This window comes from Rhinatrema bivittatum, chromosome 1 (genome assembly GCF_901001135.1).
Source record: "Rhinatrema bivittatum chromosome 1, aRhiBiv1.1, whole genome shotgun sequence".
Taxonomy (NCBI): Eukaryota; Metazoa; Chordata; class Amphibia; order Gymnophiona; family Rhinatrematidae; genus Rhinatrema; species Rhinatrema bivittatum.
This window is the reverse complement of record NC_042615.1, coordinates 206,654,898-206,676,344: the sequence shown is the minus strand read 5'-3', so window position 1 is coordinate 206,676,344 and position 21,447 is coordinate 206,654,898. Positions and strand designations below refer to the sequence as shown.

At 40.9% G+C, this 21,447-nt stretch overlaps 1 protein-coding gene across 1 annotated transcript in view; it reads left to right on the top strand.

Annotated features, from left to right (window-relative positions):
* Positions 1-21,447, top strand: part of STX18 (syntaxin 18) — a 380,104-nt gene that overhangs the window by 222,512 nt on the left and 136,145 nt on the right. Inside the window, exon 5 of the mRNA XM_029591101.1 lies at positions 12,646-12,712. Coding sequence (XP_029446961.1) covers positions 12,646-12,712 — 67 coding nt within the window. The remainder of the gene's footprint in view (positions 1-12,645; positions 12,713-21,447) is intronic.

Sequence of the window (21,447 nt, the reverse complement as noted above, 5' to 3'; positions counted from 1 at the left end):
AAGAGTTGGGCAAAGTGGCAGCAAAATTGGCATGAATAACCTAAGGCACTATGGCAGGACAAAATAGCCCAAACAGAAGCATCAACACCCCAAAGCACTGTGATAGAAGCAAAGTAGCGCCATTAGTGGCTAGAATACTTCAGTGCTGCAAAAGAAGAGCAAAGGACACTAATAATAGTGGCATGAATACCACAAGGCAAGTAAAGATAAGTAAAGGGCACCAAAATGAAACATGAAAAGTAGGCACTAAGAAGGATGTGAGGGTATTCTGGCACTGAGAGATGTCACCGCATTGATAGTGAAGATTGATTCAACTGAACTGCTTGTTTGGATGAGTGAGTGGGTTTCCTTGTGCTCTTTCACTGCTCCATACTTGTTCCTCTGAAAGGTGTGTGCTTTGTCAAAGAGGAGGACCTTCTCCAACAGAAAAAGTACCTTTTCGTTCAGTCAGTTTGAGTAGCTGTGCTGCTCTACTTGGACCTCCAGATCATCACGATAGGGGAAAATCAATTCACACCTTGAAATAAAGCCAGAAAAAGCACTGGAGATCTGTAGCAATCATGATGTGCAAATCTGATCTCAAACCTGTGCATATATAGGGTAAAAGACTAATAAAACCATCTATTTATTTAAAACACTTATATGCCACGCTATCCTGTTTCCTAGGCAGCTTTTAAGATAAAAATGACTAAATATAAACAAGAAAATTAAACATTGGAGTCTTGTCTTAATACTGCCTGGTGACGGACCCAGTGGGGGATGGGCTCTATATACCACAGCAAAAGGCCAGCTCTAGATTCTAGATCGATTTAGCACAGTGGTTCCTCCCTTACTCTTCGGGTCTCCTCCAGAGAACTTCACAGCAGGTCCCCCCTGCTGTGAAGTTCTCTGGAGGAGACCCGAAGAGTAAGGGAGGAACCACTTCACCTAAAAACCAGATGAGCTGGCCCATGAAGACATTCCCTGTTTGGGTCCGAAATGCTAAATCGATCTAGAATCTGAAATATGGTAAACTCTCTGCCTGATAATCCTGCTATTAAGGCTACTATTTCCTCACCATGTATATTTATACTCGATAATCAAACCAATGAGGAATCACATACTACTCAGTTTATGTTGAAATTTACTGTTTTAACCTAGGGAATTAGTATCAGAATATTCTGTACTCAGTCCTTTTAGCTCTTGCCCTCAAAGGGCAATGAGTGAATATTTATAAGCACATTGGGCGTCACGAAAGGAGGTGACGGTATCTACACGGAACATTTTTCAAGATAAGTGAATTAACATGCAATTTTAGTAAAACATATTTTACCTCATTTACCTAGTAAATGAGGTAAAATAAAGTGCTGTTCCATCACGAAATTGGTTGCAGCCCTTTGAGGGCAAGAGCCAAAAGGACTGAGCACAGAATATTCTGATACTAATTCCCTGGGAAACTCTCTGCCTGGACAGGAAATATCTAGAAGTGGCCTGTAGCGTTCTTGATGTACAAATCGGACCTCAGACCTGTATGTATAAAGGGTAGAAGACTAATCGAGCTATCAAGAAGCTGGAAAATAGTGAACTCTATCCCTCGGCAGGGGCAAGCTAGAAAACAAATCTCTGGAAGAGGGCTAATATAGTTTCCCTATGGCATCTTTTGATGAAGGGGCTGGGGACTCAGGCTTTAGAGCTGGCCTTTTGCTGTGGTAGAATTGATCGAAGACTAAATACTGGATGAGACCAATTGTTGTTAAGAACTGTAAGGGAAGAGAAATCAAAGAAAAGGTCCAAGAGGACATGAAACTGTTAAAGATACGGTAAGGACCATGCGAAATATCAAGTGGGCATGGTAAGAGCAAGAAATAGTCAACAAGTTCCATAAGGGAATAGTTAAAAAGAAGTTTGAAGACAGCAGGAGCAGAGAGCAAAACACTCATCACTCAAACAGGTAGATTTTAAAAGTGTTGCTCGGGAAGTATGTATACATACCTGTGTGCACTAAGGAAAGGAGGAGGGAGAGAGAGAGAGAGACTCTGTATAAAGCCAATATGACGTGAGGGGACACTGTATAAAGCCAATATGACGTGAGGGGACACTTTCAACTCTGTGTGGGTTTGTGTGTGTGGGGGGGGGGGGTTCATACACAAAGGAATTAACTGCAAATCAGCTCCTCTTATTGGTACCTTTCATTGATTCAAATGATATAAATTCATCAGTCATATTAGATTTGCAGTTAATTTCTCTGACTGTATGTAAAACCACCCCCCAACCTGCCCCGTGAGTACACACGTAAAGGCGTCAACATACGCGTGGTAGGGATATTTTAAATGGTACGCGTGTACTTGCACACACAATATAAAATTGAGTGTATTTATGCTTGCGTGCCCAATATGCTCATTTATGGGTGCACACATGCTCCTTTTAAAATTTACTTGAAAGGCACTAAGACTGGCTTGGAGCAGCAGAAGTGCTGGCATTTGAAACCAAAAGGCAGATTGGTAGAAGAATGCTGCAGGAAGGGAGGTAGCATTTCCAAAGTGTAGGTTTAGGGGTATGGCAAAAAGGCTTGTGTGGTAGCAGCACCTCTGAGATGTAGGGTCTAGGGTATGACAGCAAGGCAGAGTGGCAATAAGACTCCCAAGTGTAGAATCAGTGCTTTGGAAGCAAGGAAGAATGCAGCAGAACCCACAAAGCCATCAAGGATATGGAAGAAAAGGCAAAGTGGCAGCCAAACCCCCAAGTTGTAGGGTCAGGAGCATGGCAGTAAGACTCCCAAAGTGTAGAATAAGGGGTCTGACAATAAAGCAGAGTGGCAACAGAATCCCCAAAGTATAGCATTAAGGATATGGCAGAAAAGGCAAAACTCCTGGGGCATGGTGGCAAGGCAGAGTGCAAACAAAACCACCAAGGCATTGGGTGAGGGGCATGGCAAGGCAGAATGGCAGCAAGAACCCAAACACATAGGGTTGGGGCAAGGCAGCAATCACAGTGGCAAAAACCAAAGCAGAACCAGCAGTGACAGGAGTTTTCCTAGGCACCTTGAGAGGGTCGAGTAAGTCAAGCAGCAACAGTGGCATCAGGAAATAGATGAGAGGGAGCAGAGAGGTTTAATTTTTTTCTCTTTTTCAAAATGTTATGTTTTTGGGGAAAAACACTCCAGTATATTTATGAGCAACAACTCTGGTACTAGCCGTGAATTATGAGGTTTCATGATGGTCCCTGCCATTGAGAATACATGTTTACTAAGCATGCAGGGTGGTGGGTAGGAAAGGTAATGCTAAGCCACCTTGGTCCGATCTGGCCAGACCGCAAATCTGTGTGCCCCATATGCCAATGGATCTGTGGCCATGTCCTCAATGGACTCTGTGAAATAGTGTGACAGAAATTTCTGCTGGGATCTCCTTGGCTTGGGAGGGGTGAGGACCTCTGCTGCCAGCTGCTTTAGCTGTGGTTTGCATCAGGAGAGACTGTTCTGTGGGGGAGGAAATGGTAGTTTGACAGGGGCATTGCTTGTGCTCACCTTACTCTGTGGAGCGGCTACACTATCCTGTGCTGCATACTCACTGCACTTTTGCTTCTAGTGTTCCTCTTCCTGCATCCTAATCACTAGCATCTTCTTCATTTAAACAAGACTCTGGGACTGAAGAACGATACTCCATTTCATCCATAGATCACAAACTGTGGCAAGCATTTTTCACCTGCTTTTGCAGAGAATCCACAAACTGAAACATTTCTGCTTTAATTCCCTCTTCCTCACAGAAACTCTGTAACGTCTCCAGAATATTTTCTATGGAGATGAAACCTGTCAAGGGTGGTGCTTCTAGAACTCTGATCCTCTGTAGCATCATTGAAAGGCTTCAGGACTTGTATCTTCTGCCTCAACACTACCCAGTCATGATGGCCCATGGGGCAATCCATACCTATCTCCATTTCTTGGGACAAACATTAGGAAAAAAGCACAGGATTGCATCTATGGCCAAGTCCAAAAGCAAAGCACATTCAAACATCATTGTCTGAATTATCAAGAAGGATGCTCACCTTGTAAAAATGTTGCTAGCAGTATTTTTGTTATGGATTTCACAGTTGCTTGTTTTGATTGTAAATATTACTATCCTTAATATAAGGTTTAAGGATAAATAGCATGGAGCAGCAGTACTATCTTCAATATAAGGCTTGGGGGTAACCTGCACAGAGTGGCAGTTACTACTTTAAGAAACATGTTGGGCAGTCTGGATATGAACCATTTGCTCTTTTTCTGCCATCATTACTATGTTACTATATGAAGGAGTATCTGCTGTTCCATAAACCTTTCCAGTATCATAAATATCAGAATTCCAGTAGATGCCAACATTGAATGAACTGCTTATGAGACATCCATTTCTCTTCCTGATTCTTATGGTGCAGTTTCCCACTCTTCATGCTATGGTGAAAATAACCTTTACTTTCTTGCACCTCTCTCTCAAATCCTTCAGGATTGAACCACTGGGTTCCTTGGCCCTCAGTCCCAGGGTTTCCTTTACTGACAGATGCAGCAAATGTGCAAATCAACAAATCCTTTGATATTCCCCATCTTCCACTGCCTTTTTAATATTTGCACTACAGTTGATAACAAAAACCCTGTAATAACATTTCTGCCTCTCTGATCTAGCTCCCGGCCTTTTAATATCTTTCTTATTGCTGTTAGGACATTGTCCAAGGGGTAATGCTGATATCCATCTCCTGAATGTGCAGCACAATCCACTTGTAACCTGCTGGTTGGTTCCTGCTAGAGTTGCTGCCTGCCCCTGCCTCAGCCAGCTGCCATCAGTGTGCCTTCAGGGAGTGGTAGGCATAATTAGCATTCTGGTCCAGATGTTGCTGGTGAATAGTGTGCTACTCCCCTCTGCCTGGGCCAACTTGGCCTACATGTGAGTGTGGCACTGATTGTATAGATTGGGAAGAACCTGCCTGCTGAATGTAGTCTTTGAGGGTACTTTGTAATTTGGGGGATAGGAAGTCCAGCAGAAGCTTAAAGCTGAGGTTCTTTACTATCTGTAGGGGGCTCGTCATCCAGAGCAATCATTTCCCCAATGAATCTTGATATGACTTTTGACACTGCCTTTTGCCCTGTGACAGTGTGCTACAGGACACCACCCTGTCTGCTCTGTGGTGGTTTGCCATCTGACTAGGGAAAGGGGCCATGAGTAAAGCTTGGTAAGTATTCTTCCCCTTTTCAATGGTTTTGCTGCTGCTGCTTTGAGTAGTAGATGGGGTCCCAGGCTAGTACTGGTGCCTCTCCCATGATACCATTGTTAAGTGGTGTTTTTATATGTACTGCTGCATACCAGCATTTGTAAGATGCCCTAGTACCTTCCCTTGATTGAAGACCTTATAACAATAAATGCATTTAGCAAAATGTGAGTTCTCTCTTACTCTAAAGTGCCTCAACACTACAGATGTCTTTCAGGATCTCCTCTACCTCTCTGGATTATTGGTGTGGGGGGGAGGGGGGAGCTGCTGTTTGCACTGGGGTTGGGACGGACTAGGAGTAAAAGGCCAGGAGCATCACTCATCCTTTGTAACTGCACTGCCTGCTCTTCCTGGGGGGTCGTCTCAGCCTCATCAGTATCATTTGCCTATTCTACCTCCTTACTGAAGGTTAACACGCTACTGCGTAGGGGCCCTAAATTCGTTTCAGCTTATAGCTTTCAGTAACCTCTGATTCAGGGATCCAGGACAGGATTCTTCTGAATCTGTTTTTGCAAATACTGCCTTAATTGCCTGAAAATCAGCAATTGAGGGAAGTGTGTGGTGCTAGTTTTTATTCCTGCGCTTCTGTTACTTTTGCCAATGCACAGCTCATGCCAACCTCCAGTGGCTCTGTCGCTTTTTGCCACTAAAACATGAGAGGAAAGCAGGTGGTGGCGGCACTTGTCTTTATCTTTAACATTTCTTAATTGCCTAAAGGAAATAAAACTAGGCAATTTACAAAATTACATTCATAATAAATCATTCAAAACATAGATCAATAAAATAATACTTAAAATAGGCATAATATAAATTCAAAACATTCACAAATAAAAGATCAAATAAAATTAATAAGTAAACCTACTTGAGCTTCCTGAATAAAACTATTAAACCTTAAGAGCAATAAAAAGCAGCTTTAGCTTCTTATGGTTTGTTTTCCACTCCTGATTTCCTCCTGCTAAAAAAATAATAATAATTTTAAAAAATCTATTTTTATCTTACGGGTAAGAGTTCCATTTTTCTTAGTGCTTGTGTTTGTGCCAAGCTTGGCTGTCTCTATAGGAACATACAATCCTCTTTCCCTGCCATTCATCTTCTTGCTGCCATTCCCTACTCTCACCTTTCCTCACAATGCCATGATGGAATTTGAAATAGTGACTTTTAGGTTTTTGATGTCACAATATAATTTATTAATGTACTGTAGTGTGTTCACCAGTATTGCTATAATGCTGAGTGCTAGAGATACAAACAAATCATCAAACTGTAGTACACTGCTTTGGAAGCAGAGTTAGAAAGCATGACAGTCACACACAGTATCTGATAGCTGGCTATGCCTATGTAATGTACTTTAGTACAATGGGTATACTTAGTATCTCTCAAAGTATGGGCAAAAAGGTGTCTCACACATACACTATTTATATGCTGACTCCGTTTGCACATATACTGAGAGAGGAAAGAAACAGACAAGGCTCAGGCTGCTTATTCACTGCAATCTGTCCCTAGAACTAATAACTGCACATTAGAAGATTGCACTATAGAAAAGTAAGACAGAGAGACACTTCCACTCACCCATACTCATTATTTCTCTCTATACTACCCCTACTCCAGTCAACAGACAGAATTGCAGTGTCTGTCTGTTTTGCTCACACACAGTGCGAGCAGCAATGAAGAAGACAGACTTTTGCCCAAATTCTTCTCTCTCTATTTCCAAAATATCTCTTCAAAATCTTTTCAGAAAAACTTCAGAAACACGCAGCCCTTTTCTCTGAGATCCAGCAGAGAAATGATCTTAAAATGGTGCATACACATGCTCAATGCTTCTTTCAGTGGGTTATAACCAAAAAAAAAAAAGAAAGTCAGCATGAATCTGTGCAGGTGCCAGCTAGGATAGGCTGGTTAAAGAAAAAAATGCTTGACCTAGATTGATACTATTTGCTGGCTTCTTCCCTACTCCTTTCTGCCCTGGCTCCAGTCACACTAGGGATCACTGTGACATCACTGGTTGGTTGCTAAGTGACCTTGAGCAGAAAAAAAGCAAGCTCTCACAGCAGTTTTGCTTGGTCCATAAATTATAATGGAAAACAAGAATGAGAACAAAAATTGGTATTTTTGTCTATGCCCTTTGTTTTGGGACCACTAATATAACAAAAACATGGTGTCAATTAACTAGGGACCTTCATTTTCCGTTTTTTGGGGTTTTATGTATTTCTTTTTAAGTTTTCCTGGGAATTTATCAGTGTTTATTGACGAAAACAAAAATGATTCCTGGAAAAATGTCTTTTTTTCCACTTTTTTCCCATTTTTGTTCTTGTTGTAATAAATACTGATAAATTCCTGGAAGGAATAAATTAAGAATTGAAAATGAAGGTTCCCTACATTTAACCCATTGTTTTAAATGAATATGCATCCTTATTGGGAAATGGCTATCTGGCTGGGCAAATCTTCTTGTTTCACAAGTAACCCACAAACCAGCGGGAGCACTGAGAGGAGAGGATCACCTCGCTGGTGGCTGAAAGGAATCAGTAAGATATTTGCTTGGGAAATTTTCTTTTTTTAAAGTGTGGGGGTGAAGTTAACTATTGGGGAATATTGTTTAGTGTATTTGTGTGTTTGTGCTTCTAATAGTAAGGCAGCGAATAAACAGAAGTTAGACTGTTTGTATTTCCCAACTATCCCACCCCTCACCCACCCGCCCCTAGCTCATCATTTAATTTATAGGCAGGTGCCACTTTCACACTAAAAAAAAGCAAAAACAAAAAACAGCCTTTTATCTTCACTTCACAAATTCCCCACACCTTATTGAGAGTTTGATCATTTACCTGTAGGCTACTACCAGACATATACTAAATTCATTAATACATTTAAAGGATGTTAATTAGACACATTCCTACTCCCATTGCAACCTAAAACTTAACTAGGAACTGAACAAATTTGAGATGAAGGCAGCAGTCCAGCAACAAGAGGGGGCTTCCCAGTCTTTTGCATTGAGTGTCACATGTATGATGTTTTACCCGCCGATGGGAAATTGTACATGTGCATGCAATGCAAAGAGCTGCTGTCTCTCAGAGAATGAGTCCGATCTCTGGAGGCTAGAGTGGCAGACCTGGAGGAGCTGAGGCAGACAGAGAGGTATATAGATGAAACCTTCAGGGACATAGTAGCCAAGTCCCAATTTCAGTCTGGCAGATCTGGTGCTGCCTTGGAGGTAGAAGGTCTCAGGATCAGAGAGCATCAACCTGGTGCAGCAGGAAAGGATCCTGTAGCAAGGACCTGCTCTCCAGGTGGTGCATTATCCTTTCGCACTGAGGATGTGTCTCCAAGGCCTACTGCCCAGGAAGGAACCGTTAGGTCGGCCGTCATAATTGGTGATTCAATTATTAGGCATGTAGATAGCCGGGTGGCTGGTGGGTATGAGGATTGCCTGGTAACATGCCTACCTGGTGCGAAGGTGGCGCACCTCACACGTCACCTAGATAGGATTTTAGACCGTGCTGGGGTGGAGCCATGGTACATGTGGGCAGCAACGACATAGGAAAATGTGGGAGGGAGATTTTGGAAGCCAAATTTAGGCTCTTAGGTAGAAATCTTAAATCCAGAACCTCCAGGGTAGCATTATCTGAAATGCTCCCTGTTCCAGGTGCAGGTCCCCAGAGGCAGGCAGAGCTCCTGAGTCTCAATGTGTGGATGAGACAATGGTACAAGGAAGAGGGATTTAGGTTTGTAAGGACCTGGGGAACCTTTTGGGAAGGGGGAGTCTCTTCCAAAGGGATGGGCTCCACCTCAACCAGGGTGGAACCAGACTGCTAGCACTAACCTTTAAAAAGGAGACAGAACAGCTTTTAAACTAGAACAAAGGGGAAAGCAGACAGTCGTTCAGCAGTGCATGGTTCAGAGGGAGGTATCTTCAAAGGATTCTATTGATGCATTTGAATTAGGGCATTCTGACAATGAGGTTCCAATAATAAGAAAAGTAGACCAAGTGCCTGTAACTAAAAATTCACCTGAGCTAAAAAATTCTAACTTATCCCTATCAAGTAAAAAGCAGAATGAAAATACAAATAAAAACAAACTTTGAAATGTTTGTATGCTAATGCCAGAAGTCTAAGAAGTAAGATGGGAGAATTAGAATGTATAGCAGTGAATGATGAAATAGACTTAATTGGCATCTCAGAGACATGGTGGAAGGAGGACAACCAATGGGACAGTGCTATACCGGGATACAAATTATATCGCACTGACAGAGAGGAGCACCCGGGAGGCGGTGTAGTGCTTTATGTCCGGGAAGGCATAGAGTCCAACAGGATAAACATCCTGCATAAGACTAAATGCACAATCGAGTCTTTATGGGTAGAAATCCCTTGTGTGTTGTGGAAGACTATAGTGATAGGATTATACTACCATCCACCTGGCCAAGTTGGTGAGACGGACAGTGAAATGCTAAGAGAAATTAGGGAAGCTAAACAAATTGGTAGTAGAGTAATAATGGGAGATTTCAATTACCCCAATATTGACTGGGTAAATGTATCATCGGGACATACTAGAGAGAGAAAGTTCCTGGATGGAATAAATGATAGTTTGATGGAGCAATTGGTTCAGGAACAGACAAGAGAGGGAGCAATTTTAGATCTAATTCTCAGTGGAGCACAGGATTTGGTAAGAGAGGTAACGGTGGTAGGGCCGCTTGGCAATAGTGATCATAATATGATCAAATTTGAATTAATGACTGGAAGGGGGACAGTAAGCAAATCCACGGCTCTCGTGCTAAACTTTCAAAAGGGAAACTTTAATAAAATGAGAAAAATAGAAAAAAACTGAAAGGAGTAGCTACAAAGGTAAAAAGTGTGCAAGAGGCTTGGTCATTGTTAAAAAATACCATCCTAGAAGCACAGTCCAGATGTATTCCACACATTAAGAAAGGTGGAAGGAAGGCAAAACGATTACCGGCATGGTTAAAAGGTGAAAGAAGCTATTTTAGCCAAAAGATCTTCATTCAAAAATTGGAAGAAGGATCCAACGGAAGGATAATGCATAAGTGTTTGCAAGTTAAATGTAAGACATTGATAAGACAAGCTAAGAGAGAATTTGAAAAGAAGTTGGCCATAGAGGCAAAAACTCACAGTAAAAACTTTTTAAAATATATCCGAAGCAGAAAGCCTGTCAGGGAGTCAGTTGGACCGTTAGATGATCGAGGGGTTAAAGGGGCAATTAGAGAAGATAAGGCCATCGCGGAAAGATTAAACAATTTCTTTGCTTCTGTATTTACTGAAGAAAATGTTGGGGAAATACCCATACCGGAGAAGGATTTCATGGGTAATGATTCAGATGGACTGAACCAAATCGCGGTGAACCTAGAAGATGTGGTAGGCCTGATTGACAAACTGAAGAGTAGTAAATCACCTGGACCGGATGGTATATACCCCAGGGTTCTGAAAGAACTAAAAAATGAAATTTCAGACCTATTAGTAAAAATTTGTAACCTATCATTAAAATCATCCATTGTACCTGAGGACTGGAGGGTGGCTATGTAACCCCAATATTTAAAAAGGGCTCCAGGGGTGATCCGGGAAACTACAGACCGGTTAGCCTGACTTCAGTGCCAGGAAAAATAGTGGAAAGTGTTCTATCAAAATCACAGAACATATAGAAAGGCATGGTTTAATGGAACAAAGTCAGCATGGCTTTACGCAAGACAAGTCTTGCCTCACAAATCTGCTTCACTTTTTTGAAGGAGTTAATAAACATGTAGATAAAGGTGAACCGGTAGATGTATTTGTATTTTCAGTAGGCGTTTGGCAAAGTTCCTCATGAGAGGCTTCTAGGAAAAGTAAAAAGTCATGGGATAGGTGGTGATGTCCTTTTGAGGATTACAAACTGGCTAAAAGACAGGAAACAGAGAGTAGGATTAAATGGACAATTTTGTCAGTGGAATGAAGTGGGCAGTGGAGAGCCTCAGGGATCTTGTATTGGGACCTGTACTTTTTAATATATTTATAAATGATCTGGAAAGAAATAAGACGAGAGAGGTAATCAAATTTGCAGATGATACAAAATTATTCAGAGTAGCTAAATCACAAGCAGATTGTGATAAATTGCAGGAAGACCTTGTGAGACTGGAAAATTGGGCATCCAAATGGCAGATGAAATTTAATATAGATAAGTGTAAGGTGATGCATATAGGGAAAAATAACCCAAGCTATAGTTACACAATGTTAGGTTCCATATTAGGTGCTACAACCCAAGAAAGAGATCTAGGCGTCATAGTGGATAATACACAGTTCAGTGTGCTGCGGCAGTCAAAAAAGCAAACAGAATGTTGGGAATTAATAGAAAGAGAATGGTGAATAAAATGGAAAATGTCATAAATCCTCTGTATCGCTCCATGGTGAACTGCACCTTGAATACTGTGTACAATTCTGGTCGCCGCATCTTAAAAAAGATATAGTTATAATGTAGAAGGTACAGAGAAGGGCAACCAAAATGATAAAGGGGATGGAACAGCTCCCCTATGAGGAAAGACTAAAGAGGTTAGGACTTTTCAGCTTGGAGATGAGATGGCTGAGGGGGATATGATAGAGGTCTTTAAGATCATGAGAGGTCTTGAACGAATAGATGTGAATCGGTTATTTATACTTTCGAATAATAGAAGGACTAGGCGGAACTCCATGAAGTTAGCATATGGCACATTTAAAACTAATCGGAGAAAGTTCTTTTTCACTCAACGCACAATTAAACTCTGGAATTTATTGTCAGGGGATGTGGTTAATGCAGTTAGTGTAGCTGGGTTTAAAAAAGGATTGGATAAGTTCTTGGAGGAGAAGTCCATTACCTGCTATTAATTAAGTTGACTTAGAAAATAGACACTGCTATTACTAGCAACAATAATATGGGATAGACTTAGTTTTTGGGAACTTGCCAGGTTCCTATGGCCTGGATTGGCCACTGTTGGAGACAGGATGCTGGGCTTGATGGACCCTTGGTCTGACCCAGTAATGGCATATTCTTATGTTCTTAAGTTCTTACTATTTATTTATTTATTGATTGATTTATATTCCACTTTTTCAGGCATTTCAAAGTAGAATATATTCAGCTATTTGTAGGTATTTCTCTGCATTGATTTTTTGCATCATGAAGGAAAATTAAAGTAATATGGGAACGTCAAGCAGGGAGAAGCATAAAAAGTAAATTCCTTTTTTCACAGAACATGTCCAGAAGTTCAATTTGAGCTTGCTTAGAAATTTACAATAAACTAAGAAAAAATGCTGAAAAGCAAAGAATGGTTAAAAGCATAAAATAGTTGAATGCCATGCATCTTCCATTTCAAAAATATCTTTCCTAGTATCCTAACTTTGGTGTCTTTGTAACTTTATTTTAAATGCATGTACCATTTAATGAATATGACAATTTTTACATATATTTCTTCTCCTGAATTTTTCATAGGAGTGTGCAAGCTGTACTCTGAGCAAAGAGCCATCCGAGTTAAGCGAGTAGTAGACAAAAAAAGATTGTGAGTACTTTTAATTCATAGACTTGGAACAATTGAAAGTCCTGGTTGCATTTGATTCACATTTTAAACCAATATAATATATGTTGATTGTTTTGACTTGCATTTTAAAATTTTCATTTAGACTCTGAGAATTAGTATATTCAGAGGTGTACTGTACCTTTATGGGATTATGAATCCAAAAGCTTTTTTGATGGACAGAGTCAAATAATGGGCATGTAAAAGCAGTATTTCCCAAACGTTTCAAATCTGGAGCATACCTATATTAACAAAAATGTTGTGTAGTACATTAAGAAGCAGACAGTGCAGACATGGAGAGGATTCTTTTGGCCAAAAGAAGAGCTATGGATGCACTGAAAGCCCCACCAATCTGTCTTCCAAATTTTAAAACAAAGAGAGAGGTGCTGTGGAGACCCACATCAGTCCATCACAATGGACCCAGCTCCCCCTGTATACAAGTGCAGGATAAGGAAGAAGATATGGTGTAGGCAACTGGATCATATGTGGCTGCCAGAGCTCCCTTTACTGCTGCTACTCACAGTGTGCCACAGCACACTGGTTGGGAAACACTGATATAGAGATTCAAACTTTAGTTGCTCTCTTCTGTCGTCCTGTATTTAGCCTAAGAAATGCTTCCAGAAAATTGCCTTTGACGTGACATTTATGTTTAGGTTGTGTAGAAACTGAAACAAAGTAGGGGAAGGACATATCTAGGATCAAGTGATCAGATGAAAAGTGAGATAAAGATACTAACAAATGAGGGCAAGTGATCCAGACTATTCTTCCTGATCTTTCCCACTTGCTCAGTTTTAAATGAAATTCCCTGTTTTATTTTATTCCCGTTCCTAAGCAATCCAGCAACATTTTATTCTATTTCAATAAATTAGCAAAAAACAACCAACCCCAAACTTTAAATACTAAAAAAATGATTCTTTTAATATGGCTGCCTGCATCTTCTCAGAGTTTTCCAGTTTGTTTCCTTGTATTATCTTTTTCATTATAAAATGTGTATTCTTACTGGTTAGTTATTAAGGATGATCGAAGATCTTGTGATGTTATAGATATTAATTGGGACGCTGATTGAGCAGGTCATTACAGTAATCCAAATGTGATAGAATGAATGCCTTCACCACTCCCCTAAAAGAGCTCCTTTCTAGCGAGCTGATACAGTAAAAGTCGCGGGAGAGCGGGCGAGCGCACAGGCCACTCTCCTGTGTGCGCGATTTAGTATCGGCCCGCATGCAAATGAGGGCCCGCGGTAAAAAGAGGCGCTAGGGACACTAGCGCATCCCTAGCGCCTCTTTTTTTTTGACAGGAGCAATGGCGGCTGTCAGCGAGTTTGACAGCCAACGCTCAATTTTGCCGGCGTCTGTTCTCAAACCCGCTGACAGCCACGGGTTTGGAAACTGGACGCCGGCAAAATTGAGAGTCCGGTTTTCAACCCGCGGGCCAATTTTAAATATTTTTTTTTTTAATTATTTTTGCTTTTGGGACCTCTGACTTAATATTGCCATGATATTAAGTCGGAGTGTGTACAGAAAAGCAGTTTTTACTGCTTTTTTGTACATTTCCCCGGCGCCGGCAGAAAATAAAATGTGCGGTTTGGCTGCACATTTTACTTACTGAATTGCGCAGGAATAACTAATAGGGCCATCAACATGCATTTGCATGTTGCAGGTGCTATTAGTTTGGGGGGGGGGGGGGTGGACGCGTGTTTTCATTGCGCTATTACCCTTTACTGAATAAGGGGTAAAGCTAGCTCGTCAAACGCGCGTCCAAACGTGGGTTAACAGTGTGCTCCGCCGGAGCCCACTGTACTGTATCGGCCTGTAGGAGAGGCCAAAGGTGACACACTAGCATAATGTAAAAAGTATGGGAGCTTGTAAGTTGAATGCTGTTATGCCACAGTATTGTGGGGATGCTTTATAACCTTAACTTTGTGCTGGAAGTTATAATCATTAGTCGTTCATAATTTGGACATAAGTATGCCTATACTTTTCTCTTATTTTTCAAGAATTTTTTACCTAATTTTTGCAACTGGGATAAGGAACACGTCTCGAACACCATAATATGCATGGATGGCTGCACAATTTAAAGTAATTGTGTATGACAAATTCTAAAGTCCTCCATATGGGAAAGTGTCTTTTTGGTTGTTAGAACAGCATACTATGTATGGATGAATACAAGATTTAAAATAAAGTTACCATATATTCTTAAGTCCTCCATATGTAGAAAGATGGTATTTTAGTTGTTAGAACAAGTTAGTCTGTACAGATGGCTAAAGGATTTAAATTAAAGGGCTACCATACATTCTGAAGTTGATTTAGAAAATAGCACTGCTATTACTAGCAACAGTAGCGTGGAATAGACTTGGTGTTTGGGTACTTGCCAGGTTCTTATGGCCTGGATTGGCCACTGTTGGAAACAGGAGGCTGGGCTTGATGGACCCTTGGTCTGACCCAGTATGGCATGATGAATATGTGCATAAAGTTATGCACATACACGTATGCATGTAAGTTTACATGCAAGCAGCAAGCATTAACTGTTGAAATGCAGGGCAAAATTACCCATATCATAAGTGACATCATCCAATGGTGCCAAACAGAGACCCATCACTCTAGTTCAGTAGAATTGATATTACTGAGCATGAGGAGTTGTTCCCCCATATCCTCTCTCTCATGAGCTCCTCAGTTGATTGTAGTCTTTTTATTTTTTTTGTCCAAACTTCCACGTAGATGCGTACCCCCTTCCCCTTCTTTTTTTTTTCTCTCATCGTTTGTCCTGTTTTCAATTTCTGAAGTTCTTACTTTGCCTTAAAATTGCTAGAGTTGCATTGCTGCTTCAACAGCTGCAAAAGACAGCACTTTTTCAATGCTATCCCTCCAAAAATAAATAAAATCCTGATACCTCAAGATGCCTGGCTTCAAGAAGGCCATCTCCAGTGGCATTAAGGACAGTCTGTGACCGCAAGATATCCATTACCGATGGCCATGATATTTATTTATTTATTTATTTATTTAATGATTTTATATACTGACATTCATCAAAGATATCACATCGGTTAACAGTAAAACAGTAAACTACGCTTAAGATGCGTCTGACATGAAACAGGCGAAAGAAAAAAAAATGCATTATAAACTACGCTTAAGTTGCATTGTGAACTATGTACATAGCACTAGTAAAAACTATATACATTGCAGATACTATATACATTACACTACAGGTACTAGTAAGATTGCTTCAATTATATTGAGAATTCTTAAAGAATACAAAGGGAGGTTATCAATTACTTGCAAGATTACTTCTATTATACTGCAGGATTTGGAAGGTTTGAACATGAGACGTGAAAATCGCCTCATGGAGATCAATGGGAATGGTGAAAGTGAATCACAGAAATAGTACTAAGGGAGAGCATTAAGGAAAGGGACAACTGGGGAGTTGGATAATTAAGGAGTAGGGTGAAGAGGTGAATGGACTAGGTGATGTTAGGTGCAAGCTTTTGTGGGAGGTGTTAGGTGTAAGCTAGGTAGTGATAGGTGTAAGCTTTTGTGAACAGCCACGTCTTAAGTTTCTGCTTGGGAAGCCCTGTCCTAGGGCAAAGCTCCCCCAACTGTGGCACTTGGCTCTGGATCCACCATAGTTCAGGAGCCTAGTAGGATGCGGAAGCTTTAAGTGCTGGAGCCTGTTGGCTTCTCGGACCTGGGCAAATCTCCTTCTTTCCAGGCCCTGGCAGCGCAGATGAAAAGGAAACACCATCCCTCAGAACTGGTGGTTCAGTCAGCGCTGCTGAGGCAGAAGATGGCACCAAAGCAGCCTCTGTCGATGCATCATCATCCTTTGTCACTGTCAGCATTCCAGCCACCAGTAACGCATTGGTTGTCAATACTGTTGACGCATCAACTTTCAGAGCCATCCATGCACTGGTCCTCTACAAAATCTGTGCACTAGTCCCCGGCACTATCGATGCACTCTAGATGGGACCAGGCATTGGGAAGACCGAGAGGAGACTCCATTGTCTTCTTTACATTCTTGGTCTGGACCCTAGGCCTCCTGGAGCTACTTCCCTTCCATCCATTCATGCTCTATTGTGCTCTGGAGCTACTTCCTTCCATCCATTCATGCTCTATAGGCCTCCTGGAGCTACTTCCCTTCCATCCATTCATGCTCTATTGTGCTTCTGATCTCAATGCAGCTGCTATCGCAGTTAACTCAAGAGGGAACTTCTTCATGGAGCCCAGTATTTGCTTTACAGGTTGACAACCCTATACTGGTTTCAAAAGAGGATGTTTCTTCCTCTGCTTTGGGTCAAAGGACACAATAGCCCATAGACCACGTGGCTGAACTGGTAAAGACTTTCTATATCTCATTAGTGGCCAGTGACAAGGAGGGCTCCCTTCAACATCTCATTTTCAAAATGTTAGATTTGTTCCTACAAGGGGGAGCGCTTCTTGTCTTCAATGCCTGTGGAGCTCACATCAGAGGTCTCATTGGTGGGATCTAGCCAACCATCCTTCTCTGTGGAGGAATCCAGCCAGTCCAAGGATAGAGTAGGGATGCCAGTGTCTGAGATGACCAATTACCTCACCCCGATCGCCTTTGTTTTCATTGGGGTTATTGACTAGTGTTTCTCTGCTTCTGGATTTGGAGGAAAGGTCTATAGGGATCATCTCAGACTCCTTACCCAACCTCCTGGAGCATTTATCTCAACCAGAAGACCTCTTGTACTCTAAATTCCTGGAAAAATTAGATAAGGCAATCAGACTCAATATTTGTAGAGACATAGACTCCAGCACAAAGGTCTTCGAATTTTGGAAAAACTTGCTGAGCCTGCAACAATATTGATTCCTTCATATTCCTGTGGGAACAGCATATTGAAAATGTTGGATAATCCAGCCTTCCGTTTCCCAGTAGCCAGGAAATTAGACTTAAAATACAGGTCTAACAATATCCAGGGTTTAGTGTGGTTGTGAAATCAACATTGAAATCAGCTGAAAAGACCAGGATTTTTTTCCAACACCCTCCCTGGGAAGAAACCTAACTTGCTGGACAACTTAAGGAAGAAAGTCTTATAGAGCTTGATGCTCAGCATCCATATTGTTGCCCACAAACTTTATATAGTTCAATGCTTACATGACTGCATTGATAAATTGAAGTCTGTCTTAGAGTTTCACGAAAGGGAGCAAGAAGGCTATCGACAGGCCCTCTGGATGCAGAAGAATGTACATGCTCTAGACTGTAAAAGGGCCTTGGCCTATTTTCTGAGGAGAGAACCACGTTGTCATTTCTTATGACCCTATAGACTAGGAATAGCTGTTGCCAAGTGCATGTTGTCCAACTGGTTAGAAGACTGTATTGCATATTGCTATGCTCTGGCCCACCTCCAGATTACAGACTGGCAAGACTCATCAAATAAAAACCATGGCTACTTCCGTTGCTCTCCTAAGAGCCATTTCCATTGAAGACATCTGCAAAGTTTCAACCTGGTCATCAGTTCACATGTTCACATCCCATTACTGTCTGAATAATCTGTCAAGAAGTAACAATAGGCAGCCAGTTTTGTGCAGTCTTTCATCCAGTTGTCCACTCTCCATGGAAGTTCCAAGTTGCATTTTCAGTAAGTGCTTGCTGCAGCCCTCAGCTTGTGACTTCCCATGCATCATAGCTAATTCAGTCTTGCTTGAGGATGAAGAAAGCGAGTTTGTTTTCCTTGGAAAGATGAATTATCCCTGCTTAATACCCAACTGCCTCCCTGGAGGATTGATTGCAAAGCTAATCTTTGCAATCAACTGAAGAACTCACCAGGCAGTGCATACATAGGAACTCCCACACATGCTTGATAGTAAAAAATTTATGGCGGTAGAGAGATGGGTTCATTTGGTGCCATTAGGTGTCACCTAAATAGCTAATTAATCTTGTTGTCCTTGGACACCCCTGTTTATAATAAACTTTCTTTTCAATGAATGGAATCTGGGCAAGGTTGGGACTTTAACCCATACTTTTTTATTTTAAAAAGCATGCCCTTAAATTCTGTGAGCAAAACTATGAACTAAATAGCAGGTATAATTGTGTGTCTAGTTTTGCCTGCATAATTTTTAAAGAAAACTTATTCGCATAAGTTCACTTTGAAAAGTGCCATAACTTATGCTCTGTATTACAGAATTACCCTTTTAGAGTACAGTTTTTTGCTTCTTGTAATGCTAGAAGTTTTGTTGTTTCATGAGGAAGTTGTCCAACAGAAGCAATAAGACAGGTTTGGAGTCTACTCATCTTTTTTGCGTGATTTTGAACCTTATTTACTTGGAAACACATTTTCTGCTTGCTTTTTCTGAAGTCTGAAGCAGGTTGGCCACAGGGACAATATCAGACCTTATGTGGGATTTTGGTTACATTCTACATACTTATACTGAGTGACAACAATGGGAGGACCAGTTGGATGTGAAATAGTGAAGAACCCTTCTTATGCAGCTACTCAGAGAAAGAGGGTACACAGGAGCTGTTGAGTGATTTTTTTATATGGCTGCTATGAGGCAGGTGGCAAAGGCTGATATCTTACCAGTTTTTGACCCATCTTTAGCCCTGCTCTCTTCTGCTGCCAAGGGGCCCGATGTAATAAAATGTGAGTAAAAAAACAATGATATGGTAGACCTGATTGATAAACTGAAGAGTAGTAAATCACCTGGACTGGATGGTATACACCCCAGAGTTCTGAAGGAACTAAAAAAATGAAATTTCAGACCTATTAGTAAAAATTTGTAGCCTTTCATTAAAATCATCCATTGTACCTGAAGATGGGAGGATAGCTAATGTAACCCCCATATTTAAAAAGGGCTCCAGAGGAGATCTGGGAAATTACAGACCGGTTAGCCTGACTTCAGTGCCAGGAAAAATAATGGAAAGTGTTCTAAACATCAAAATCACAGAACATATAGACAGACTTGGTTTAATGGAACAAAGTCAGCATGGCTTTACCCAAGGCAAGTCTTGCCTCACAAATCTGCTTCACTTTTTTGAAGGAGTTAATAAACATGTAGATAAAGGTGAACCGGTAGATGTATTTGGATTTTCAGAAGGCGTTTGACAAAGTTCCTCATGAGAGGCTTCTAGGAAAAGTAAAAAGTCATGGGATAGGTGGCGATGTCCTTTCGTGGATTACAAACTGGTTAAAAGACAGGAAACAGAGAGTAGGATTAAATGGACAATTTTCTCAGTGGAAGGGAGTGGGCAGTGGAGTGCCTCAGGGATCTGTATTGGGACCCTTACTTTTCAATATATTTATAAATGATCTGAAAAGAAATACGAGTGAGGTAATCAAATTTGCAGATGATACAAAATTTTTCAGAGTATTTAAATCACAAGCAGATTGTGATAAATTGCAGGAAGATCTTGTGAGGCTGGAAAATTGGGCATCTAAATGGCAGATTAAATTTAATGTGGACAAGTGCAAGGTGATGCATGCAGGGAAAAATAACCCATGCTATAGTTACACAATGTTAGGTTCCATATTAGGTGCTACAACCCAAGAAAGAGATCTAGGCGTCATAGTGGATAACACATTGAAATCGTCGGTTCAGTGTGCTGCGGCAGTCAAAAAAGCAAACAGAATGTTGGCAATTATTAGAAAGGGAATGGTGAATAAAACAGAAAATGTCATAATCCTTTATATCGCTCCATGGTGAGATCGCACCTTGAATATTGTGTACAATTCTGGTCGCCGCATCTCAAAAAATATATAATTGCGATGGAGAAGGTACAGAGAAGGGCTACCAAAATGATAAAGGGAATGGAACAGCTCCCCTATGAGGAAAGACTAAAGAGGTTAGGACTTTTCAGCTTGGAGAAGAGACGGCTGAGGGGGGATATGATAGAGGTGTTTAAAATCATGAGAGGTGTAGAACGGGTAGATGTGAATCGGTTTTTTACTCTTTCGGATAATAGAAAAACTAGGGGCACTCCATGAAGTTAGCATGTGGCACATTTAAAACTAATCGAAGAAAGTTCTTTTTCACTCAACGCACAATTAAACTCTGGAATTTGTTGCCAGAGGATGTGGCTAGTGCAGTTAGTATAGCTGTGTTTAAAAAGGATTGGATAAGTTCTTGGACAAAAAGTCCATTACCTGCTATTAATTAAGTTGACTTATATAATAACCACTGCTATTATTAGCAACGGTAACATGGACTAGACTTAGTTTTTGGGTACTTGCCAGGTTCTTATGGCCTGGATTGGCCACTGTTGGAAACAGGATGCTGGGCTTGATGGACCCTTGGTCTGGCCCAGTATGGCATATTCTTATGTTCTTATGTAAATTATCATTCTAATTTTGTTTATTCACATGGTAAAAATAGAGTTAACTCCCAATGCAGTAAGCTAATGGAATGAAAACAAAAAAAGCATGTTAACCTGAAAATGTGCACAGAAGACATGCCTGGAATTCATAAAATATGATTTATATGAAATGTTTTCTGCACATAAATCGTGTCTTCTACATCTTAAATAACTTACGCACAAAAAATGTGTGCACATAAAAAGAAAATTGTACGCAAAGCATATTAACCTCACAGAAAACATGTTTTCTCTAAAGACAAATAGGATGGCAGTCTTCACAATTGGGTGACATCATTAGTTGGAGCACAGCACAGAAATTTGACATGTCCTTCTGGGCATGTGCAGCATTCTTTCCCTCCATGTATCCATGCCCATTTAGTCTCATCTTTTCCATGGAGTCCACCAGTGGAAAC